Here is a 26,839-nt window from a genome sequence, read left to right as displayed (position 1 = left end):
CATTTAGTAGGTAGGTGTAATTTTTGTTCTTGTTACCACAGTGCATTACCTTACACTTGTCTGTGTTGAAGCGCATTCTCCATTTGGCTGCTCATGCTTCTAATTTAACTAAGTCGTTCTGAAGAGACTCGGCATCCTCCTCTGTATTTATAGCCTTACACAATTTGGTATCATCTGCAAAAATTGACACCATGCTCTCTAGACCTTCTGTTAGGTCGTTAATGAAAATATTGAACAATAGCGGTCCTAATACTGAGCCTTGCGGAACACCACTTAGCACTTCAGTCCAAGTTGAAAAATATCCATTAACCACAACGCGCTGCTCCCTATTATCTAACCAGTTTTTGACCCAAGTGCATATTGTGCTTCCTAGCCCTGATTCTTGTAGCTTGTAGATAAGTCTCATGTGTGGTACAGTATCGAACGCTTTGGCAAAGTCTAAAAAGATTACATCCACGTCTTTACCCTGATCTAGGTTTGCGCTTACTGTTTCATATAAGCCAAGTAAGTTGGTTTGACTAGAATGAATAATTGATTGATTGATTGATTGATTCGAATGAATAATTCCAGTGATTTTGTCATTTTCTTCCAGTGATTTGGACCAATAATACCATTGATTAGAACTAATAATTCCAGTGATTTTGTCATTTTCTTCCAGTGATTTGGACCAATAAAACCATTGATTAGAACAAATAATTCCTGTGATATTGAGGTGTTTGTGTCGCTTAGCTTAGCCATCCAGCGATCACAGTGCACCTCTTTTTCTCTTTTCTGTGCTGTTTGGGGCCAATTTTTTTTTAAGTGCCATCCTGTCTGACACTGCAGTGCCACTCCTAGATGGGCCAGGTGTTTGTGCCGCCCTCTTGGGTCGCTTTGCTTAGTCATCCAGCGACCTCAGTGCAAATTTAGGACTAAAAATAGTATTGTGAGGTGTGAGTTGTTCAGAATAGACTGGAAATGAGTGGAAATTGTGGTTATTGAGGTTAATAATACTATAGGATCAAAATTACCCCCAAATTCTATGATTTAAGCTGTTTTTGAGGGGCTTTTGTAAATAAAAACACCCGAATCCGACAAAAATTTTCAGGGAGGTTTTGCCAAAACGCGTCCGAATCCAAAACACAGCCGCGGAACTGAATCCAAAACCAAAACACAAGACCCAAAAAATGTCCGGTGCACATCTCTAGTTTTTAGACCTTAATAGAATGCTATGCGACTGAACCCTTCTCACACACTAAGCAGATTGGTATGGAAATAACGCAAGGAAGAACAGGACATAAACACGGCAGAATTTATTTGTCAAACAAGTGAATGCAGTAACAAAATAGATTGAAAGTCACATTGGAATAAGCAGCATCCCGTTGTCTGGAATTCCAATGACATTTTTTCTCTGTTTACCAAAGTATTATCACAAAATATATTTTGACAGAAAAATATAAAGGATAGTCTTCTTTCTATATGTTAAACAGTTCCTGACAAAACATTTTGGGGAATGTAATAGTGTCCCCGTTTGCCGGAGGTGCAGGTGGCCGGCCGAACATTGTTCCAAAATTATGACAATTTTTAGAGGAAAAAAACTAAACAAGGACCCCTTTATCTATAACAGAATATTAGGTTGTTAACAAGGTCTGGACAAGCTGTGAAACTACAAGCCCCAGCATGCTCTGCCAGGTTATGCTGGCATTAGTAGTGTCACAAACACCTGGAGCGCCAAGGGTTGCTGCATTCTGTGGGGTCACGGCAGAATTGGTTGTTGGGCCATCTAAAAGTTAAGTCTCTTCCACACTGTATAAAGTCTGACCCCCCCGATGCACTTTTCTTTCTAACCATGTAAGTAGTTAATAACGGGCTTTAATTGGCTGCGATGTGGGCCTGGCATTTCCTGTGCCCACATCTGTATTCTCCAGCCTGAGCGTTTTCTATTGGCTCCGTTGCGACACCATGCAGCCTGATGTCTGAAGCAAAAAACGATCCCTGGATGAGAATCACATGAGAAGCCACAGGCATGGCCAATGTAATATAATTATTTTTTAGTTTCTTTTTTTTTGTAAACTAGTAAAGACAAAGAAATGTGCCCCAGGCCACTTTCGTATGTTGGGTGCATTCCTTCAGCTCATAAACTAATAGCACAAGCACATGTCTCTGAATTAAATCTGGGGTAAAAATTGAATTTAAGGAGACAAACAGTAGAACATATCCATAGAAACTGGTAACTTAATAAAACTGCCCAAGTGAATTAGTAAGTCAGAAAAATGACAGAAGCGTTCAGTGTAGAATGTCCAGTAAATCTCTTTACAGCTTATGTTGTGTAAACGGTGCACACTATATTAGGTTTCATACCATCACTATGGTAAGCATTATATCTTACACATCCTTACGGTATTACTGGAAACGTAACGGAGCTGATAAAGTGAGGAGTACTCGGAACAATTGTCACCTCAAGCAACTAAAGTTTTTGTCAAAATGTAGAGACCATTACATATCAACACAGTCATGGCAGCCATTTTGTGAGATGAACCAACAGCAAGAGTACAGCTGTCAATTATATGTGAACTAGAGAATCGCGGAGGTATTAACGCTGTTCCTAGTGCATTCATACCCTGTATTCACATGGATTTGTTTAGTCCACAAAATGGCTGTCAGCACTGTGGTACAGGGCCCGAATACATACTGTGGATATTTATTGTAAACCCTGAGATGTAACTGCAGTTATCTGGTAAAAAAAAATAAAAAAAAATCTATACATCCATGACTATGCTATACCCAAGTTGTTTAAATCATGGGTTCCCAGCCATGGCCCTCCAGGTTTTAAGGATAGCAGGCCATGTTTTAAGGATAGCCCTACAGGTGACTTAATTAGTCCCTCACTTATTTTACACTAACCATCTGGATATCAGTAAAACCTGGATTGTTGGTGGACCTTGAGGACCGACGTTGGGAAACACTGATCTAAGCAGTACATAGCGCAGCCATTTTGTGGGCTGACCGAATACGGATGAGAATGTACAGTAGCCTAGCAATCCACTAGTCATTACAATGCATTCTATCCATTCACTAGGACCCAGAGCTCCTAGCAAGGTTAAGCAACATGCTTATGAACATTGGCTCAACCACAAAATGGTTGCCGACATGGTGTCGAGACAAGATGGCTGATGCTGCATAAATGGACCGTGTTTATAACTCACTTAAAAACAAAGTATTAACTTTTAGTCTCTAAAACAAATGTTCACATTAAACCAAGCAATATATCTTCCAAGAGATAAAAACATGTATGTGGCTTCTTAGATGCTGTCAAGGATCCCCATCAGCAGTCCGGGTTCATTTGGTGGCTCCAGCAGCAGCACAGACCATATACGGTTCACTCTCTCTATATACATCGCACTTAATAAAAGTAACTAGAGCAGACCCTCCACCCTGTAAACAAAAATGTAAATCTCCAAGATATAGTTTGTCATCGTTTTCTCTTCTTGTAGGTTGATTTCACCCACGCAGGGATTCTTCACATCCAGTGTATCAAAGTAAATGATTAGAAAATAAATAGATCACGATTTCATCAATAAATATGGCCGCTGAGAAAAGAAGATGCAAAGACTCTTCATGTGGCTCGCATAGGAAATGGAGGCCGGAAGCCATTTTGAGTAGTGCTTTATATTGTGACGATCATTCACCTCACGATTTTGCAGTCACTCGAGGAATTAGGAATTGCTGGGAAGTTGACGTCCTGCAAAGAGACATAAAAAATATTTTTTTAGCGATTTCATTTCTCACAGACTTGTAGTAGCTGCACATTAAACAAAATGGCTGTCCTCATGACCACGTCAAAAATGGCGTTTCTACAAAGGGTGCAGAATGTACGTTGTACACGGGACTGCACACACTGCACCCAAATAATTATACTTACCACTCCGGCGGCACAGCGTTGGATGGAGAACAGCAGAAATCACAGGGAAAATGGAGCTGTGCCCATTTTCCCCGTGATCTGCGCAGTAGAGAAGTCCCTGGGAACAAGGCACGGACGACATATCCATGAGACTTGTGCATGTTCAGTAGACTCTGGCACAAAGCCACAAAGGCTAGAAGAGGGAGCCCGCACAGAGCCTGCACACGGGTCCTTCTCTCTTAATCCACCCCTGATTGGTTCACAGCAAGGGGTGTGTTAGTACATGTATTATGGTCATGGCCTGTGGTCACAACATATTGGCAGGTGCGGAGTCCTATTTCTGAATTGGAACACCATGAACGTGGCTGGTTAGAGCTGATGGAAGTACACAGCTGTATTGAGTTGTATATCACGTTAGGCTTGTCACACAGGATGTAGGCATCCCTCTGGCTGTCTATAAGTGGGCCCATACTCCACATATGTGGTTGGACATTGCCGAGTCACATGTATGGACCTCACTGGAAGTCCAATATTCAACAAAAAAAAATAGTACAAAATAGAAATCTTTATTTTAATGAACCATTTCTTCCCGTTTATTGCATCTTCTATTGTCATCCTTGGGACATATACGGTAGCTAGCTTCCCCACCGATGAAACCAGTTACAGTATGCACAATGGCATCACTAGGAAAGGGGGGGAGGGGGGGGTGCAGACCGCACCTGGGTGTCACCAAAATGTCAGCTCCTGACAGGAGCCGGGTGCTGCACTGTGACATTCTCCTGCAGCACCCGGCACCTATCACAGAGGAAAAGCAGGTAGAGTTTCTGTGGGCAGCCCAGCATCTCTGGGGACGAGCCGGTATTCTGGCTGGCGGGGATCCGGCGTTGGCATCCTGACCACCGGGATCCCTATAGACTGCAAATTGACTGCATCCCCTGGGCACGCCCCCAGAGTGATGTAACTGTGATTTCCCACAAGGCCATGCTCCTTTAAGTTAGGTAACGGCCCAGAGTGCGCACTTGGTGTCGCCAGATCCAATGACGCCTCTGAGTACGTGCATAGAGATCTAAACTGCCGGGCGATTATCTAACTTCAGCCTTACCATTGCCCAGTAGTATCTCCAGCGAGCAGAACAGCACTCAGCTGGCCTGTTGGATCTATCTTAGTAAGCAAATTTGTTAGCTAATGGGAAAAACCATATGCACTGCAGGGGGGGGGGGGGGGGGGCAGATATAACACGTGCAGTGACTATTAGATTTGGGTGGGTTATATTGTTTTTATGCAGGGTAAATACTGGCTGCTTTATTTTTACACAGCAATTTAGATTTCAGTCTGAACACACCCCACCAAAATCTAACTCTCTCTGCACATGTTACATCTGCCCCACCTGCAGTGCACATGGTTTTGTCCATTAGATTTGCTGCTGCGATCAGGTCTGAATTAGGCCCTATGTTTCCCCACTGTTGGTTTCTGGAACAGCTGCCCTGTTGCCATATGTGTATGTGTACTTCATATAGGGGGTAATTCCAAGTTGATCGCAGCAGGATTTTTGATAGTAATTGGGAAAAACCATGTGCACTGCAGGGGAGGCAGATATAACATGTGCAGAAAGAGTTAGATTTGGGTGGGTTATTTTATTTCTGTGCAGGGTAAATACTGGCTGCTTTATTTTTACACTGCAATTTAGATTGCAGATTGAACACACCCCACCCAAATCTAACTCTCTCTGCACATGTTATATCTGCCTCCCCTGCAGTGCACATGGTTTTGCCCAATTGCTATCAAAAATCCTGCTGCGATCAACTTGGAATTACCCCCATACTCCTAAACACATTGTACATTACACAGATCTGTAACAGAAAAACGCTGCATGATTTGAGGCTCCTGTGGCCAACGTCACCCCGGATATAAGTGGCATCACATTAACATTAATGGAATATATTTGTTATTAACTATTAGATCTGCTAATGGAACATCCGCTACAGAGAATACCAATACCAAATTTATTCTGATTTCTTATGGTGGTATTTGTTCAGGGATCTACACATGGACATCCCAGCATAAAAACCTGCTATACACATTCTGTGCCCCGAGAGGTATATGGTATTTACATTCCTAAGCCATAAGTTAGATGGTATTAAGTGTATCTAAGAATATTCCACGTGTATTCCTGCTGATGCAAGCCATGCAACCACTCTGAGGTCTCGTCTAACCTCACCAGAGACTGTGAAAGCCTAGGCTGATTCTTAGGGGGAGATTCAATTCATTCACTATATGGCACCCGACGGAGAAATTCAATTGTTGCTCTATTCAGGTTCGAATAGTCTCTGGTGGGGGAAGGTGGTGGATTCAGCTCACCGCCTCCTGAAATGGCAGAAAAAGTTTCCTATTGTAGTCAGGTTTAGCCGCTTTGCAAGACTAAACCCGATGCTTTTGGGCACGTCAGACGTAATAGGCGCCCAATCAGAGCAACAATTGAATCGCTCCGGCGGGCGCCTATTACTTTGGGAATCCCAAAAAAAACAATTGAATTGCCCCCCTCGATTGTGAGCTCACTCGTGAAGGGCCATCTTTACCTTCTGTCTCATATCATTGGGCAGATCGTGATACAAACAATGTACAGAGCTGAATAATACGTTGGTAATTTGTAAGTAAAAGATTATACAACTCACATCTCCAGGTGATCATTGTGGTCTCTGTGAAAAGAACAAACACATGCTTAGAACGTTAGTCAGTAACAAAATGGTAACTATACTTTCTCCGACGTCCTAGTGGATGCTGGGAACTCCGTAAGGACCATGGGGAATAGACGGGCTCCGCAGGAGACTGGGCACTCTAAAGAAAAGATTAGGTATTATCTGGTGTGCACTGGCTCCTCCCTCTATGCCCCTTCTCCAGACCTCAGTTAGAATCTGTGCCCGGCCAGAGCTGGGTGCTCCTAGTGGGCTCTCCTGAGCTTTTGTGAAGGTTTGTGAAGAACTACAAGTGCTGGCAAGACCTGACAGCATTTTATGATGGGACTTATAGTCCCATAATGGATAAAGAGCCATGTAAGTCCCCTTTACTATAACTAGTATTATTCACCATCTCCCATGTGTTTTCACCAGAGCTATGCCTCAATGTTCTCTTTAACCACAACCCCCCCCCCCCCCCCCCCCGTGTTTTTCAAGCCTCATAATGGAGGATATTTAATAAAATATAATTATCTCATAAAAGCTGGAAAATTTTATATTTATATTCTCTGGAGATGGAGATATACATTTCTTCTCCAGTGGCAGTTGAAGAGCAGTCCACAATTCAAACAGGGGAGACACACCAACTGCCAGTGAGTCTCGAACAGCAATGTCTGGCAATGTTTGGGGTGGCAGTTGATGTGACTCCCCTATTTGAATTGTGGACTGCGATACTGTAATTATGTTTTATTAAATATTCCCCAATAACCGGTGCCTCTCCAGCCTCATGATACCCCATGTCTCTCCAGCCTCATGCCCCTCCTGTGTCTTGCCAGCCTCTAGCCTCTCTTCAGCCTCATGTCTGTCTAGCCCCACGCCACCCCATACCTCTCCAGCCTCACGCCACCTCATGTTTTAAAGGTAAAATAAATACAAAATTACACCGCTGACAACAAAACATATTAAAACAATCCAAACATCCATACTGGAACAACAGGACGGTATCTTACTCATAGATATCTGTGGTTTTCATCCTCCGGTAATGTTTCGCCAGCTTCACTGACACAATAATGCTGGGAATTAAGAAGATTGTGCACCAGCCCAGGCTAAACCAGAAAGCATTCTGGGGAGAAATAAAATGTTTAATAGGCAACAGATTTTAGAGTATTCCCCTTAGGGACCTTAACTAAAAGAAAATAAATACTGAAACAATGAAAGTTCACTTGTCACGTACATGAACCAGTATTCTAAAGAATGCAGCCTATCCATTCGCTAGGAAACCGTGACATCACTGGTGCCCCATCATGCCCCAGTGCAGACGCTGGTTCCTAATGAATGGATGCGCATCATTCTTCTGAATATGGGATCAGCCCGCCTTACACAGGGAAACAAAGACACAGCTAACACATGGATTGGAACTTGTTATAAGGGGTATGGGTCATTACGTCGACCACACTTGGGTCGACAGTCATTAGGTCGACCACTATTATCGACATGGTCAAAAGGCCAACATGAGTTTTTTTTTACTTTTTTGGTGTTGTTTTCCTCGTAAATTGATGGGGAACCTTAATTAGTGCACCTCGCATGGTTCGCTTCGCTCGCCATGCTTCGGGCAAGGTGCCTCATACTGCTACCGTTGCGCTTGGCACAGGTTACCGTTCCCAATCATAGTCCACGTGGATCGAAAAGTATGAAAAAGTAAAAAATAAATAAAGTAAAAAAAATAGAAAAACGCATGTCGACCTTTGAACATGTCGACCTAATGCACATCGACCAACAGTGGTTGACCAAATGACCGTATCCCGTTATAAGTCACCAAACAAAACAGACTGTTTTGCAATTTAGTTACTAATGCAAATATAAGAGAGTAAAATCAAAAAGTCCCCACGGCGGGAGGTTTTATCTACCCAGGTGTAAATTGGGATACTGAAAATGGGAACGCCACTGGAGTAAGCAGTTGTTGTTTTTTTTTCTCGATTATAAAAGATAATTACTGTTACCAAGTTGTAAAAGAACCAACCAGAGAGGGAGCACTTCCTGACTTATCTGTGTAGTCATTATGGGTTTATATATAGTGTGCAGGTGAGGAGGCATTTTAAGGATAGTATTTGTTACACGTGACGTATATACTTTAAAACTTGATAAATCACCTGGACCCAAAGGTGACCACCCACCTGTGCTAAGGGAGCTATGGGGGTCATTCCGAGTTGATCGCTTGCTGGCTAGTTTAAGCAGCCATGCAAACGCTAAGCCGCCGCCCACTGGGGAGTGTATTTTAGCTTAGCAGAAGTGCGAACGCTTGTGCAGCCGAGCTCTGCAAAAACAGTTTGTGCAGTTTCAGAGTAGCTCTGAACCTACTCGGCGCTTGCGATCACTTCAGCCTATTCGTGTCTGGATTTGACGTCATACACCCGCCCAGCTGACACCCAGAAACGCCCCTTCCTGTCAATCTTCTTGCGGCGGTCAGTGCGACTGAAAACTTCGCTAGAATCTGTGCACAATCACAACGGGCTTTGTACCTGTACAACGCGCGTGCGCATTGCAATGCATACGCATGCACAGAAATGCCATTTTTTTTTAGCCTGATCGCTGCGCTCAACGGCAGCTAGCGATCAACTCGGAATGACCCCCTTTATGTTCAGTTATAGATAAGACAATGGGGCAGATGTATTAAGCCTGGAGAAGGGATAAAGCCGTGATAAGCGCAAGGTGATAATGCACCAACCAGTCAGCTCCTAACTGTCATTTTTCAAATCTGTAATGACTGGCTGGTGCGTTATCGCCTTGCGTTTATCACTTCTTTATTCCTTCTCCAGGTTAATACATCTGCCCCATTATTTCTTAGACACGAAGATTCCTAAACAGCAGTGTTAGTAGGATTCAGACTGGCACAAGGAAGGTGTTAACAAAAGTAATTCAAATGGGAGTAAAATCATATCCAGCAGGGAATTATAAACCAGCGAGCCTGATATTAATAGTTTATGAAACATTTGATAGAATTGTGACAGATAAGGTTTAGACGTTGCACCTGAAAAACAGAAAACCGTGTTGACATTTAAGAAACGGGCTATGCCGAAGTGATAGGATGAGTTTCTAGGAAGACGCTGTGACCTGGATCTTGGCAATGCAGCAGATTTGATTTTTTTAAATTTGTTCAATAGTTTCATTCTTTCCACACAACAGATTGATACAGTTGTCAGTATTTGTCTCTGGTCTCTCCTATGTCCAGAACTGTAAGATCCATTATAACTAAAGTGCTGGCTGGTGATCTCGGTGCCACTGTATTTATCATGGCTGACAGCAGTGGGGTAACTAGAAATTTTTCTCCCCCAAGCCAAAAAATTCTTCGGCGCCCCCCCCCCCCCCCCCATAATTGGCACTAGGAAAGGGACAAACATGTGCGCGCCGAAGGCGCGTGGCGCCAAAAAGGGGCGTGGTTTTGTTTAAATGGGCACGGCTTCGCATAAAGAGGCGTGGCATTGCAGGAATGGACTACCTTATACCCCAGTTTTGCAACCTGCACGCCCAGACGTTGGCCACCACAGGAAAGAAAAATAATCCTGATTCATGCCCCTTCCATTATTTGTCATTTTTCCTCCTTATAGTAATGCCCAGTATACATTATGCCACATACTGCAAAGGCCCTCAGACATTATGCCACACACAATAATGCACATGACACAATATGCACACACCGTAATGCCCCCGACACATTATGCCACACACCGTAATGTCTATGACACATTATGACAGGAATCGCAATGCCCGTTATACATTATGCTACACAATGCAATGCCCCTGATACATTATAGCACATACCACAATGCCCATGATATAGTATACCACACACCGCAATGTCCGTGATACATTATGACACACACCGCAATGTCCGTGATACATTATGACACACACTGCAATGAACCTGAGACATTATACCACATACCACAATGCCCATGATATAGTATACCACACACCACAATGTCCGTGATACATTATGACACACACCGCAATGCCCGTTATACATTATGCCACACTGCAATGACCCTGAGACATTATACCACATACCACAATGCCCGTGATATAGTATAGACACCGTAATGCCTGACACATTATGCCACACACCGCAATGCCCATTATACATTATGCCACACACTGCAATGACCCTGAGACATTATACCACATACCACAATGCCCGTGATCTAGTATACCATACACCGTAATGCCTGTGACACATACCGCAATGCCCGTTATACCCTATGCCACACTGCAATGCCCCTGAGACATTATACCACATACCACAATGCCCGTGATATAGTTTGCCACACACCGTAATGCCTGTGACACATTCTGACACACACCGCAATGTCCGTGATACATTATGCCACACACCGTAATGCCCATTACACATTAAGTCCTACATTAAGGCTTCTAATTACTTTTAAATTACCTGCTCATTGCCAGGGGTTTCATGCTCTTGGTTCCATGCACGGTGCCAGGGGTTTTCATGCTCAGGGTGTCATGCTCGTTGCCAGGTGTTTCATGCACTCGGTGTCATGCTCGTTGCCAGGGGTTTCATGCACTGGGTGTCATGCTCATTGCTAGGGGGTAGTGCTTGTTGCTAGGGCTGTGCTCCCAGTGCCACATATGTCCTCAGTGCCAGATATTCCCCCACGGTGCCAGGTACTCACATGCCCCCAGTGCCAAATATAGCCTCTCCCCCCAGTGCCACATATGCCCCCAGTGCCAGATATTCCCCCACAATGCCAGGTGCTCACGTGCCCCCAGTGCCAAATATAGCCCCCCATGTGCCAGGTACACATACAGTGCCATATATGCCCCCTCAGTGCCCCCCAGTGCCATATATGCCCCCTCAGTGCCTCCCCAGTGCCATATATGCCCCCTCAGTGCCCCCCCAGTGCCATATATGCCCCCTCAGTACCCCCCAGTGCCATATATGCCCCCTCAGTGCCCCCCCAGTGCCATATATGCCCCCTCAGTGCCCCACCAGTGCCATATATGCCCCCTCAGTGCCATATATGCCCCCTCAGTGCCTCCCCAGTGCCATATATGCCCCCTCAGTGCCCCCCAGTGCCATCTATGCCCCCTCAGTGCCCCCCAGTGCCATATATGCCCTCAGTGCCCCCCAGTGCCATATATGCCCCCTCAGTGCCATATATGCCCCCTCAGTGCCCCCCGCAGTGCCATATATGCCCCCTCAGTGCCCCCAGTGCCATATATGCCCCCTCAGTGCCATATATGCCCCTCAGTGCCACCCCAGTGCCATATATGCCCCCTCAGGCCATATATGCCCCCTCAGTGCCCCCCCCCCCTGTTCCATATATGCCCCCTCAGTGCCCCCCCAGTGCCATATATGCATACCTCCCGCAGTGTCCCGCGATGGGGGGGGGGGGGGCAGTTGGGAGTCTCCTACAGTCACTGCTCTGCATAGCAGAGCAGTAGTGAATAGACGCTGTGCGCATGCGCATAGCGTCTATTCAGCGCAGACAGTGGGAGAGAGGGCATGCCAGCAGCTCACAGAGCGCTGGGCATGCCCCCTCAGTGACGAAACGGGGGCGTGACCCGCGACCGCGGGTCCTCCGCGAAGCCACGCCCACTTTTCATAGGACACGCCCCCCGACACGCCGGAGACTCAGAGGGACACAGGAGAGGCGCACGCTGTGCCCTCCGTGTCCCTACTTCACAGCGGGGGGCTAGTGACAACAGATTGACATGCGGACGTTCGTCCGCATGTCAATCTGCTCTAAATCAGTGGCGGCGCCCCCGCAGCCCCTCGCCCCCAAGCCACCGCGAGGGCTGCGGGGGCAGTAGTTACGCCACTGGCTGACAGGCAGGAGAGACCCTGGAGCTCCCCAGGATTCCATGCACTCTAAAAGAGCCTTGGTGTACTGAAAGCATCAATCAACCACTTTTATATTCATTTTACTTGTGTTTTTATTAGACAGTGGTAACCAAGACCACAGGAGTTAAGGTTTGAACAGGAGTTAAGGTTTCTTTGCACCCTAGGCAATAGTTCAGCCTACTGCCCCTCACCACCACCAATACCCCACTTCCCAACTCCTCAGGGTGGCATAGTCTTCTAAGTTCCACAGCCGCCACCTGCATTAAGTACAACTCTGCCTAATGGTACAGCCAGCCCTGCCTGTGATACGTGCAGTGTGCCATTCCACAGTGTTAGAACACCCGCGGTAGCACACCAAATCACTCCCAATTTACCCCAGAATTGTGAATTTTTGTACACAGCCCAGTAGGAGTACACTAAATCATGGGCATTGCCCATAAATGAATTGGCCCCTATGAATCCATATTACATTGCTCAGCGGCCAGGATTTCCCAATCTGATATGCACACTTGACCAAACAGTGCACCAACAAGCTGGATGTATGTCCTCTTGTCTTTTATATAACAGAGGTATATTGGAGCCCACCATGTTTTCTTTATCAATTTGATAAGAACCCCTCATCAATGATTTGATTGGCTACTGGTTGTTCTGCTACCAACTGCTTCAAAACAATGTATTATTATTTATTATTATTTATTACCAGATATTTATATAGCGCACACATATTCCGCAGCGCTTTTACAGAGAATATTTGGCCATTCACATCAGTCCCTGCCCCAGTGGAGCTTACAATCTATATTCCATATCACATGTACACGAGCACACATTCATACTAGGGTTAATTTGTGTTGGGATCCAGATGACCTATCAGTATATTTTTGGATTGTGGGAGGAAACCGGAGTACCCGGAGGAAACCCACGCAAGTACGGGGAGAATATACAAACTCCACACAGTTAGAGCCGCGGTGGGAATTGAACCCAGGACCTCAGTGCTGTGAGGCAGTAATGCTAACCATTATCTAAACCGAGCTTGCGTGCAGCATCTGCTTACCTCCTCACCTGTCTGCCAACAACTAGCGTGATTTATTATTTAGGTTTGCTCCCCACTGCAAGGCACACACAGTTGCACACACAGCGCTAGATTAATAAATTAGGTAAATAAATGAGTACATCAGTAGCTCTGTGGGCTGAAACTGCCAGAGAGCATCTGCAATAAATCTGCAGAAAATTACAAAAAAATTAAACACAGAAAACTCCTGTTTAAATGCATGCAGTATGTTGAAGTAAATCACAGAGCTACAGTATAGAAAATATACTTACAAAAGTGTCTACCAGATACTGGCAGACAATGACTTCTGCAGAATTCAAAGCTCCGGCGACCGGCCCACACCGGGCGAGATTTGTGGTCAGCTAACGAGATAAGAGCACATGGATTTAGGACAAAGGAATGTATTAGAGGAAGCACACTCCGTAATTATAGAGACTTGTTTCTTATTGTTTTCCTTTGGACTCAGCATAAGAAGGACTCTTTGTCTAAGACTTCATCAAGTAAACAAAATGAATATCGAGAGAATTCGCTATTTGCAGATGGACCGATAGTGAAGTCCGAAACATTTTGCGGAGAAAAATGAAGCTGGGTACACGTCTCAGCGATGCGACATCTCGCCGATGCAGCAATGTGATGTCACAATATATCGCATCACCGTACAAATGACGATTTACCGTCGTTTGAGGACGCAATATATTGTTACATGCTTAATGTAACACTGCGTCTATCGCATCTCCCCATCTGATATGCAGTGATGGTCATTGCGATCCATCACAGATCGCAAGATCGGGCAGTATATTGTATAGTGTGTACCCACCACTACAGAGGCAGACGATAAAGGATCAGACACACGCCCACTGCCTCTTTAAAGACTGGAATCTGAGTTTTATCATCCATTTTTTAGCCAATAGTATGAATATTTAGCCAATATCTTCTACTCAAGTTTGATTATCCTAGCTGTGTGTAACAGTCCTTGGGGGAGATGTATCAAACCTTGGCGAGAGATAAAGTGGATAGAGATAACATACCAGCCAATCAGCTTCTGTCAGTTTACAGGTTGTGTTTGGAAAAATGACAGTTAGGAGCTGACTGGTATGTACTTTAGGGGCATATATACTAAACCTTGGAAAGTGATAAAGTTCAGAGAGAGCAAATACCAATCGATCAGCTCCTAACTGCCATGTTACAGGCTGTGTTTGAAAAATGACAGGAGCGGATTGGCTGGTACTTTATCTTTCTCCACTTTATCACTCTCAATGGCTTTAATACCGAAGTTCCCAAACGCGGTCCTCAAGGCACCCCAACGGTCCAGGTTTTAAATGTATCCATGCTTAGCACCTAAATCAATTTGATTTAACAATCTGTGCTGAGCCATGCAGATACCTAAATCCTGGACTGTTGGGGTGCCTTGAGGACCACGTTTGGGAACTTGTGGCTTAGTACATAGGAGCAGATGTATTAAGCCTGGAGAAGGGATAAAGCAGTGATAAGTGTAAGGTGATAACATACCAGCCAATCAGCTCCTAACTGTCATTTTTCAAATCCATAATGATTGGCTGGTGAGTTATCACCTTGCGCTTATCACTGCTTTATCACTTCTTCAGGATAATACAACTGCCCCATAGACCCCCTAAAACTCTTACCCATTCCCCAGCTGTCCTGTTTACCAAACCTTCTAACGAGGACAAATGGAGAAGTTGTCCAAGGCAACCAATCAGATTCTACCTATCCTTGCTAGGATCTGATTAGTTGCTATGGGCCACTTCTCCACCTGTCCCCTTGACATCTCCCCCATAGTCACTCAGAAGTAAGCGGTTCCAGGTGCCAGCGTAAGAGCCTGGTGATGGCACAGTGAGTGTCTGGAAGCCGAGTAGCACCAGGAGTGGTCAGTAACGTCAGATTATTGGTGGTAAAAGGAGCTAGAAGAGAAAACAGTAAAACCACAAATAATAGGATTTTAATACCTACCAGTAAATCCTTTTCTCTTAGTCCGTAGAGGATGCTGGGGATGCTTCAAGAACCATGGGGCATAGACAGGATCCGCAGGAGACATGGGCACTTTAAGACTTTAAAAGGGGTGTGAACTGGCTCCTTCCTCTATGCCCCTCCCCCAGACCCCAGTTATAGGAACTGTGCCCAGGGAGACGGACATTTCGAGGAAAAGGATTTATTTAATTTTTAAACTAAGGTGAGATACATACCAGCTCACACCTCAAACACGCCGTACAACATGGCATTCAACAACAACGCATGCAACGGCATGAATAACATCAGCCACAAACTGACTGAACTCAACACAACATGTGTGTAACCATAACCAAAAACTGCAGATACAGCCCGCACTGGGATGGGCGCCCAGCATCCCCTACGGACTAAGAGAAAAGGATTTACCGGTAGGTATTAAAATCCTATTTTCTCATACGTCGTAGAGGATGCTGGGGATGCTTCAAAAACCATGGGGTTTATAGCAAAGCTCTAGAATGGGCGGGAGAGTGCGGATGACTCTGCAGCACCGATTGACCAAACAAGAGGTCCTCCTCAGCCAGGGTATCATACTTGTAAAACTTTGCAAAGGTGTTTGATCCCAATCAAGTAGCAGCTCGGCAAAGCTGTAATGCTGAGACCCCTCGGGCAGCCGCCCAGGATGAGCCCACCTTTCTGGTAGAATGGGCTTTTACAGATTTCGGTAACGGCAATCCTGCCGTAGAATGAGCCTGCTGAATCGTATTACAGATCCAGCGTGCAATAGTCTGCTTGGAAGCAGAAGCCCCAATCTTGTTGGGAGCCCACAGGACAAACAGAGCCTCTGTTTTCCTAATCTGTGCCGTTCTGGCGACATAGATCCTCAAAGCTCTGACCACATCGAGAGACTTCGAATCCGCCAAGGCATCAGTAGCCACTGGCACCAAAATAGGTTGGTTTACGTGAAATGATGAAACCACTTTTGGCAGAAATTGCTGACGAGTTCTCAACTCCGCTCTATCAGCATGGAAGATTAAATAGGGGCTTTTGTGAGACTAAGCCGCCAACTCAGATACCCGCCTTGCGGATGCCAAGGCCAACAACATGACTACTTTCCAAGTAAGAAATGTTAGCTCAAACTTACATAAAGGTTCAAACCAATGAGATTGCAGGAACTGCAACACCACATTAAGATCCCACGGTGCCACAGGGGGCACAAATGGAGGTTGGATGTGCAGCACGCCTTTCACGAAGGTCTGAACTTCTGGAAGGGAGGCCAATTCTTTCTGAAAGAAGATTGACAAGGCCGAAATTTGCACTTTAATAGAGCCCAACTTAAGGCCCACATCCACACCTGCTTGCAAAAAATGGAGCAAACGCCCCAGCTGAAATTCTTCTGTAGTAGCCTTCTTGGATTCACACCAAGACACATATTTCCTCCAAATACGGTGGTAATGCTTTGCCGTTACTTCTTTCCTAGCCTGAAGAAGTGTGGGAATGACTTCACTAGGAATACCCTTCTGGGCTAGGATTTGGCGTTCAACCGCCATGCCGTCAAACACAGCCGCGGTAAAGTCCTGATACACGCACGGTCCTTGTTGTAACAGGTCCTCCCGTAGAGGAAGAGGCCAGGGATCTTCCATGAGCAACTCCTGAAGATCTGGATACCAGGCCCTCTTTGGCCAATCTGGAACAATGAGTATCGCCTGAACCCTGGTTCTTCTTATAATCTTTATCACTTTTGGAATGAGTGGAAGTGGAGGGAACACATAGACCGACGGAAACACCCACGGTGTCACTAGGGCGTCCACCGCTATTGCTTGAGGGTCCCTCGACCTGGAACAATATCTCTGAAGTTTCTTGTTGAGGCGAGACGCCATCATGTCTATTTGAGGAATTCCCCAACGACTTGTCACTTCTGCAAAGACCTCTTGATGAAGACCCCACTCTCCTGGATGGAGATCATGTCTTCTGAGGAAGTCTGCTTCCCAGTTGTCCACTCCCGGAATGAAGACTGCTGACAGAGCGCTTGCATGTCTCTCCGCCTCGGCCATTGCCGCTCTGCTCTTTGTTCCGCCCTGGCGGTTTATGTACGCCACTGCTGTTATGTTGTCTGACTGAATCAAGACGGGCAGACCGCGAAGAAGATGTTCCGCTTGCAGAATGCCGTTGTAAATGGCCCTTAATTCCAGAATGTTTATTTGCAGACAAGCTTCCTGGCTTGACCATTTTCCCTGAAAATTTCTCCCTGTGTGACTGCTCCCCAGCCTTGGAGACTTGCATCTGTGGTCACCAGGATCCAATCCGGAATCCCAAACCTGCGTCCCTCCAGAAGGTGAGAACTGTGCAGCCACCACAGAAGGGAGATCCTGGTCCTGGAAGATAGGATTATTTTCCGGTGCATGTCCAGGTGAGACGTTTATGTGAAGGCAGGATTCCTGTTATGACCAACGTCCCTGGAAGTTTTCTCCCTGAGAGACTGCTCCCCAGCCTCAGAGACTTGCATCTGTGGTTACCAGGACCCAGTCCTGAATCCCGTACCTGCGTCCCTCTAGCAGGTGAGAGCTGTGTAACCACCACAGGAGCGAAATCCTGGTTTTTGACGACAGGTCCCACTGAAACACCCTGGCATGGAAACTGCCATACTGAATGGCCTCGTAGGCCGCCACCATCTTCCCCAGCAACCAAGTGCATTGAAGAATCGACACCCTTGCCGGTTTCAGAATCTGTTTTACCATGTTCTGTATTTCCAGAGCCTTTTCCACTGGAAGAAAAACTCTCTGTAATTCTGTATCCAGAATCATACCCAGGAATGACAGCCGTGTCGTCGGAAACCAACTGTGATTTTGGCAAGTTTAGGAGCCAACCATGTTGTTGCAGAATCGTCAGAGAGTGCGCAACGTTTTTCAGCAATTGCTCCTTGGATCTCGCCTTTATGAGGAGATCGTCCAAGTACGGGATAATTGTGATTCCCTGCTTGCGCAGGAGAACAATCATTTCCGCCATAACCTTGGTGAAAATCCTCTGAGCCGTGGACAGACCAAACGGCAACGTCTGAAATTGGTAATGACAATCCTGAACAGCAAACCTCAGGTAAGCCTGATATGGAGGATATATAGGAACGTGTAAGTAGGCATCCTTTATGTCGACGACACCATAAAATCCCCTTCCTCCAGACTGGAGATCACAGCTCGGAGAGATTCCATCTTGAATTTGAATTTTTTTAGAAAGAAATTGAGGGATTTTAGGTTCAGAATCGGTCTGACTGAGCCATCCGGCTTTGGTACCACGAACAGACTCGAATAAAAGCCCTCCCCCTGTTGTGACGGGGGTACCGTGACAATGACTTGATTTTGACGCAGCTTTAGTATCGCAGCGCATACCACCTCCCTTTCTAGAAGAGAAGCTGGTGAGGGGGCACTTCTTGAAACTCTAATTTGTACCCTTGGGTTACTATTTCTAATATCCAAGGCCGAGCGAACCCAGACCTGACTGAAGAGTTTGAGACGTGCCCCTACTGATGCGGACTTCCGCAGAGGAGCCCCAGCGTCATGCGGTGGATTTGGTAGAAGTCGGGGAGGACTTCTGTTCTTGGGAACTTGCCACAGCCTGTGACCTTTTTCCCTTTCCTCTTCCTCTCGCAGCAAGGACGGAGGATCCTCGTCCTTTTTTGAATTTATTGGGCCGAAAGGACTGCATCTGATAGTGGGGCGTTTTCTTTTGTTGCGCAGGAACATAAGGTAAAAATGACGACTTACCCGCGGTAGCCGTAGATACCAGGTCAGTGAGGCCGTCACCAAACAAGACACTACCGTTAAACGGCAGAGACTCCATAGCCTTCTTAGAGTCAGCATCAGCATTCCATTGATGAATCCACAATGCCCTCCTAGCCGAGAAAGCCATGGCATTGGCCCTTGATCCCAAAAGGCCAATATCCCTTGCAGCTTCTTTTAAATATGCTGCAGCGTCCCTGATATGACCCGGAGTCAAAAGAACGTTATCCCTGTCCAGGGTATCTATCTCAGATGACAAGTTATCTGCCCATTTTTCAATAGCACTACTCACCCATGCCGCAGCAACGGCCGGCCAGAGTAGCGAACCTGTAGAGACATAAATGGATTTTAGTGTATTTTCCTGCTTACGATCCGCAGGATCCTTCAGGGCTGCTGTGTCAGGAGAGGAAGCGCCACCTTCTTGGACAGACGCGATAGAGCTTTGTCCAATGTGGGGGTTGACTCACACTTTTCCCTGTCCCCAGAGTGGAACGGATATGCCACCGGGATTCTTTTGGGAACCTGTACCTTCTTGTCAGGATTTTCCCGAGCTTTTTCAAAAAGAGCGTTCAGTTCATGAGAGGGAGGAAACGTCACCGCAGGTTTCTTTCCCTTAAACATACAGACCCTAGTATCAGGAACAGCAGGGTCTTCCGTGATATGTAATATGTCTTTTATCGTCACAATCATGTACTGAATGCTCTTAGCCAGTTTAGGATTCAATCTGGCATCACTATAGTCGACACTGGAATCAGAGTCCGTGTCTGTATCTGTATCTGCTATCTGGGTAAATGCACGTTTCTGTGACCCCAAAGGGGTCTGAGCTTGTGACAATGCATCCGCCATGGATTTTCTCCATGTCTGGTACTTAGACTCAGATTTATCTAATCTCTTAGTCAACCGAGCCACATTTGCATTCAAAACACTCAACATATTTACCCACTGGGTCACTCCCACCACCTTTTCTGTCCCCACTCCAGCTTCCTCCTGGGAAGAGCACTCAGCCTCAAACATGTCGACACACACGTACCGACACCTACAATCACACTGGGCTATAGGGGACAGACCCACAGCAAAGCCTGTTAGAGAAAACACAGAGGGAGTTTGCCAGCTCACAACCCAGCGCCTATCCTGGTACTGAGACCTTATACACAATTCCTCAGACCTGATAGCGCTTTTATAATACAGCTAATAGCACCAAATTTACTGTGCATCCCCCCCGTTTTGCACCCTCTTACTAGTACAGCAGTGTGGAGGTCAGGGCCAGCGTCTCTGCAGCGAAGAGAAAATGGCGCTGGTCAGAGCTGTGAGGGCTAAGCCACGCCCCCTCACCGGCGCGCTTCAGTCCCACTCAAATCTACATAATTATACTGGCGGGGGTCTATATTTAGTGCCTAGGCACTTTTAATATACTTATTTGCCAGTCAAAACTTCACTATTCATGCTGCCCAGGGCGCCTGGGGTCTGCAGGAGGGGCATAGAGTGAGGAGCCAGTTCACACCCCTTTTAAAGTCTTAAAGTGCCCATGTCTCCTGCGGATCCCGTCTATACCCCATGGTTCTTGAAGCATCCCCAGCATCCTCTAGGACGTATGAGAAAAACGGATGAGAGAAGAGACAGGAAGGCAGAGTAAGTTAGGGTCAGGCCTAAGTGGCATTTTGCAGCTGTATAATATGCAGCATACTGTACTTGCCTACTTTCCTGGAATGGCTGGGAGGCTTCCAAAAATCGAGTGGCACTCCCGGCCAGCCAAACAGTTGGCAAGTCTCCCGGGGCCGGCCTCCTCGGCAGAGCCGGATTATCCTAGGGGCGACATGGGTGGCCGTCCCGAGGCCCCCACACACTGCGTTATAAATCGGAGCAGTTAGCCTCAGCAGCTGCCGAGGAGCACCATATACAGAGTGTACACGGAGCTCCTCGGCGGCTGCTGACATAGACTGCTCCAATTTCAAACGCTGTCTGTGGGGGCCCCTAACGTGCGACTCTAACGCACGCCGGCGGCTCAGTCAGTGTCTCGCGGGATTTCACTTCACTACCCCGCGAGACACTGACTGAGCCGCCGTCGTGCGCTGCTGTGAAGCTGCTGCTCCGTATGTGGGTGAGTGTGTGTGTGTGTGAGTGCCCGCCGACCCGCCCATGCACGGAAGGGGGGGGTTTGGTTTCTTTGGCTGCAATTTTTAGTGGTGGTGGCCCCCACACGATCGTTGGCCCGGGGCCCCCACCAGCCTTAATCCAGCCCTGCTCCGCCGACAGCAAACCACCGCAGTAACCTGTAGAGTACTTGCAAACTGTGCAGTCAGGGGGGGGAAGGGTGGGTGTGTGTGTGTGTGTGTGTGTGTGTGTGTGTGTGTGTGTGTGTGTGTGTGTGTGTGTGTGTGTGTGTGGGGGGGGGGGGGGGATAGTGAATCGATTTGCACTGTATCACGTCATCCTAGCCCCTCCCCCCACTTTGCCATAATCTAGTAATTGAATAGTGGGGTCACAATGATACCATGCCCCCTGTTGTGCTGAGCCGGTAAGTATGACATGCACAGTATATAACTGGTAATACTGTATGTTATTAAAGTAAAAAAGACTGAAAGCGACAGTTGGCTGGATGCGTGGTGTTGCAGCGCAATAAAAGCGGTTTATATATTTTTGTGTTTGTTTATTGACAAAAATATGTATTTAATCTCAGGGTGTCTAGATAATGTCGTAAAATGGGAACAGAAATAGGCTGCCTATCCCAGAATCTATGGGTAACACACGTTAGCTGCAGGCTTATCGCGCAAGCGAATGGGATTGTAATTGAACAGTTCTGGGCATTAAGGGGTCTATTCATGAAGCAGTGATAAGAGTGGAGAAGTGAGCCAGTGGAGAAGTTGCCCATGGCAACCAATCGGCTGCTCTGTATCATTTTATAGTAAGAAAATTATAAACGTTACTTCAATGCTGATTGGTTGCCATGGGCAGCTTCTCCACTAGCTCACTTCTCCACACTTTTCACTGCTTTATGAATAGACCCCTAAACCCTGGCGCTACAGGCCCGTGGTAAGCACCGTGGCTAATCCGGCCTGTGCTAGTAGCGTCAAGGGTCATCTCACCATTTTCACTGCTGGCACCCACATTTTCAATTATTTCATTATTGTCTCATACTATATGCTTCATTTGCTTGTTAAAAAAAAAAAAACGTTTACACAATTGACATTACTCATAGTTCAAGAAGACAGCTAAATGCCAAGACTTACCATACTCTTTGTCCAGTCAATGTAAGACGTAAAGTATCCCAAAATTGTATTTAAATATGATGTTGTCGCCTGTGAATACAAAGCAGAGATCGTATGTAGCAACCTACTGTACACAGAGCATTGGAAATAGGAGAGTTAATGTTTCAAAATGATTTCTCTTAATGCATTCTGGGTGTGTGTTCCGTTTTCCCGACGGGCACAGAAGAGATAACTCACTGAAAGTTGCCGAAGGAAAACGCATGAATAATTTATTATAAAAAAATCTATACGTTATTTATCATTAGTAACTTGGTAAGATAAAATAAAAATCACACATCTTACATTCTTGACAATGCTGGCCACTTGTGTGGTTATAAATAACTGGGCGTAATCAACGGCTGTAAGGGTCGAGTTCAAAGACGCCTGTATAAAAAAGCAAAACAAAAGCATACAAGAAGTTAAAAAAAATATATTAAAAAGGAGCATTATACCATAAATGCATATACTAAACATCTCCCCACAATGCTCACAAATATATAATATTGGCTAATGCGAGATAACTCATTTGTGGTTAAACCAGAGGGCAGAGGCAAAAAGATGTCAAGAATACCGACAGGAAATGTGGTGATGGTGCTCCGTTGAAGGGAGCGGTGTGTGGAGATTTTTCATCCTTCCAGGAAATACAGTTTAAACAGTAACTTTAATGGTAACTTTAACGATTCAAATTAAATACAGCAAATACCAACAAATATATTTCATGTCCAAGTCTACCCTTCTAGCATTGCTTTATGTTCGTATGAAAGCTCTCCATCTAGACCAGAGGTTCTCAAACTCGGTCCTCGGGGGCCCACACAGTGCATGTTTTGCAGGTCTCCTCACAGAATCACAAGTGAAATAATTAGCTCCACCTGTGGACCTTTTAAATTGTGTCAGTGAGTAATTAATACACCTGTGCACCTGCTGGGTTACCTGCAAAACATGCACTGTGTGGGCCCCCGAGGACCGAGTTTGAGAACCTCTGATCTAGACTGTAAGCTCTTACGAGCAGGGCCCTCCTCCCCTTGTGCTCCTTCCCTGCCCACCTTGGACCAAAGCTTTAGACTCAACAGGCAGTGCTACCTCTGAGGGTACTGTGACATTGAATTTTACTGACTGGGGTCAATGTATCTAGTCATTAGGTCTTAAGTGAATCTTGAACTTACCTTCAGCGTTTGCGCTTTCGCTTGAAGGCTGACAATACTTGTATTCAGATTTTTCTGGAAACAAAAAATAAAAAAAGTTTAGAAAACATGTTACCTATTAAAATCACACTACAGGTGGTCATACATTTAAAGATCATCTTTCCAACCAGCCACCTAGTTGGCCAACCAGTTGCATGGTTGGAAAGATGCTCTTAGGGTGTATGGCCAGCTTAACTATTGGGAAGATGGACTACAAAAGGTGCAGTAAAGCAAGTGTAACAATGTATGGGACATTATACACTCTTTTGGGGATGCCCAACCAACCACACTCCATGGCCTGAACTCTATGCTGTGGCTAGTATGTCATTATCTGTCCATTAAAGGAGGTATCAGGAGGGGTGTGGATCATTAGATCGACAGTGTCTAGGTCAATAATGTTTAGGTCGACCGCTATAGGTTGACAGTTACTAGGTCGACAGGGTTTGAAAGTCGATAGGGTTTCTAGGTCGACATGTTCTAGGTCGACAGGTCAAAAGGCCGACATGAGTTTTTCATGTTTTTTTGGTGTTGTTTTCTCCGTACAGTGACCAGGAAGCCCAATTAGTGCACCGTGTCCCCTCGCATGGCTCGCGGCTTCGGACAAGGTGCCTCGCTACGCTCGTCACAGGTTAGCGTTTCCAATCGTAGTCCCGCTGGATCGTGAAGTATGAAAAAGTTCAAAAAAGAAAAAAAATTTAAAAAAACTCACGTCGACCTTTTGACCTGTCGACCTAGAACATGTCGACTTAGAAACCCTGTCGATCTTGAAAACATGTCAACCTAGTGACTATCGACCTATAGTGGTCAACCTAAACATTGTCGACCTAGGCACTGTCGATCTTCAGACCAGATCCCATCAGGAGGCAGTACCAATGCATTTCGTCCATCGGTGTCTGGACTTCATCAAGGGGATGATGAAGTCCAGACACTGATGGACTAAACGCGTTGGGACTGCCTCCTGATATTTCCTTTAATGGACAGATAAGCCTTTTATGTTTTTAAATCTTGTACGTGTGTTTTCCAGCCATTGTATGTCATTGCTCTATTAAAACTCTGTGTTTTAACTTTTTATTGAGTTGAAGTAATTGAGGCTGTTGATTCTAATGGGAATGGTTTGTTCCCTAATAAGCCTTGCAAAAATGTGCATCGACACCATGCAGTGTTCATACATGATCCACACTATTTTGCCTTTTTCTTTTATTTCATATGCCATGTTCCCAATGATGGTCGTTTGAAGATTTTATAATCAGATAAGTTTTAATTTATATTATTGTCATTTTCTCCAAGCACTGCTTAATTAACTCACTTTTAGGTGCTTTTATTCTCCATTACCTTCGTCTGAATCTGTGTGTCCACCAACACATTATCCTTTAAGAGCCGCCACTCCTATATTTTATGAGGCGTGTTAAATACACATAATTAAACCTATATTTTTATATTATATTTAGTCATTTTGGACTTGAGGAGCCTGCACACTCAAGCGTCTGGTTTTTCCGTTATTACTCTTCTCCCTGATGTCAATTCCAATTCTTTTTTTTTCTTCTCTATAGTTCATAAACAGTCCCTAGAAGTATACTTCCCTAATATTGGTAGTACAAAAAAATCAACAGCACACCCTAATATAATGAGAAGTGCTATCATACGGAGACTTCTAGTTCCACACAGAAAGAGAAAATATAATGCTGATGCACACTCTATAGTAGCATATGCTGGCCTTCGCTGGATTGGTGGGGTCCCGCGCCCCAGACTTAAACTTAGTGTTAGGGGCCTACCAGACTAGGTCACCTGGACGTTTGTTGGTGGGACAATATTTTTTTGCCAAAAAGTATGCCAAGACTTCGATTTTGCTCTATGCTAGATTGCAGAGCTCATTATAATTAATCTGATTAGCTGTGCTTGGTACCATAGAGAGTGCATCTGCATTATATCTTCACCAAGAGATCTGCCAGGCCCCGATATTAAAGGTGCAACATTGTCAAGCATTTGTGGGTGTGTGGCCACTGCCTGTTGAGCATGCTGTGGCTTTCGGCAGAAGTTGTACGCCAACAAAGGAGGCACGGCCATGTCACTCTGGGGGTTCCGGTACTTTGAACCCGCCACCGCACCCTCTAGTTTCTGCCAATACATAAGAATATTATACATCATGTACGGGGGCATATAAGGAATAGTGAACCCAACATGGCAACATTAGACTTAAATTTCAATAAAATGTTTCAAAATAAGCTACAAAAGCTATGGGTGTGATGTATCAAACAGGCAAAAGAGTCGGTCAGTAGAGAAGTTTCCCAAAGCAACCAATCAGCGGCCACCGATCATGTTATAGAATGTACTTGAGGAATGCTTCCTTATAGGTTGCTATGGGTAACTTCACTCCGGTTCACTTTTCCACTACTTGATACATCACCCCAGTATGAATGTCACAAGGTCAAAGTGTAATCCGCTCAGGGGAGCACTGAAGCTCGTAGGCCAAGAGAGACATTTTTAAAATATTTTAAATAATTGTTGTTGCATGCACATACAATATGGCAGCAACACTGAAGTAATAGAACACTGAAGGTAATACCGTACATGAAAAAGAGAAAGAGCACTTAAACAGATAACGCCAAAAGGCACTGACAGTTGATTACATAAAGACCAGTAATATTACCAAATATGTATAAAGGAAAACAAATCAGCAAAGATGAAGGACACATTTATTAAACTAATTTTGCAGGAAATTCACCCAAAATATAAGTATCCCCTGCATGTATTACAGGGGTTCTGCAGCAGATATCAGAGACATCTAGTTTCTATAGGGGCTGCTACATTGTGAGATTTACACAACTGCGGAATGCAAATCTGCTCCCGTGAGCTAACACCATCTTAAAATAAGAATTTACTTACCGATAATTCTATTTCTCATAGTCCGTAGTGGATGCTGGGGACTCCGTAAGGACCATGGGGAATAGCGGCTCCGCAGGAGACTGGGCACATCTAAAGAAAGCTTTAGGACTATCTGGTGTGCACTGGCTCCTCCCCCTATGACCCTCCTCCAAGCCTCAGTTAGGATACTGTGCCCGGACGAGCGTACACAATAAGGAAGGATTTTGAATCCCGGGTAAGACTCATACCAGCCACACCAATCACACCGTATAACCTGTGATCTGAACCCAGTTAACAGCATGATAACAGAGGAGCCTCTGAAAGATGGCTCACAACAATAATAACCCGATTTTTGT

At 45.5% G+C, this 26,839-nt stretch overlaps 1 protein-coding gene across 1 annotated transcript in view; it reads right to left on the bottom strand.

The window, feature by feature from the left end:
* Positions 1-1,277: 1,277 nt before the first annotated feature.
* The window catches only part of LOC135056785 (prominin-1-A-like), a 164,757-nt gene continuing 139,195 nt past the window's right edge, over positions 1,278-26,839 (bottom strand). Inside the window, exons 19-25 of the mRNA XM_063962373.1 lie at positions 23,604-23,657; positions 22,744-22,824; positions 22,423-22,491; positions 13,733-13,822; positions 7,563-7,675; positions 6,553-6,576; positions 1,278-3,721 (exon numbers count right to left, since the gene is read on the bottom strand). Coding sequence (XP_063818443.1) covers positions 3,670-3,721; positions 6,553-6,576; positions 7,563-7,675; positions 13,733-13,822; positions 22,423-22,491; positions 22,744-22,824; positions 23,604-23,657 — 483 coding nt within the window. The 3' untranslated portion in view covers positions 1,278-3,669. The remainder of the gene's footprint in view (positions 3,722-6,552; positions 6,577-7,562; positions 7,676-13,732; positions 13,823-22,422; positions 22,492-22,743; positions 22,825-23,603; positions 23,658-26,839) is intronic.

This window comes from Pseudophryne corroboree, chromosome 3 (genome assembly GCF_028390025.1).
Source record: "Pseudophryne corroboree isolate aPseCor3 chromosome 3, aPseCor3.hap2, whole genome shotgun sequence".
Taxonomy (NCBI): domain Eukaryota; kingdom Metazoa; phylum Chordata; class Amphibia; order Anura; family Myobatrachidae; genus Pseudophryne; species Pseudophryne corroboree.
Note: the sequence above shows the minus strand (reverse complement) of the source record. Positions and strands in the feature narration are given on the sequence as shown.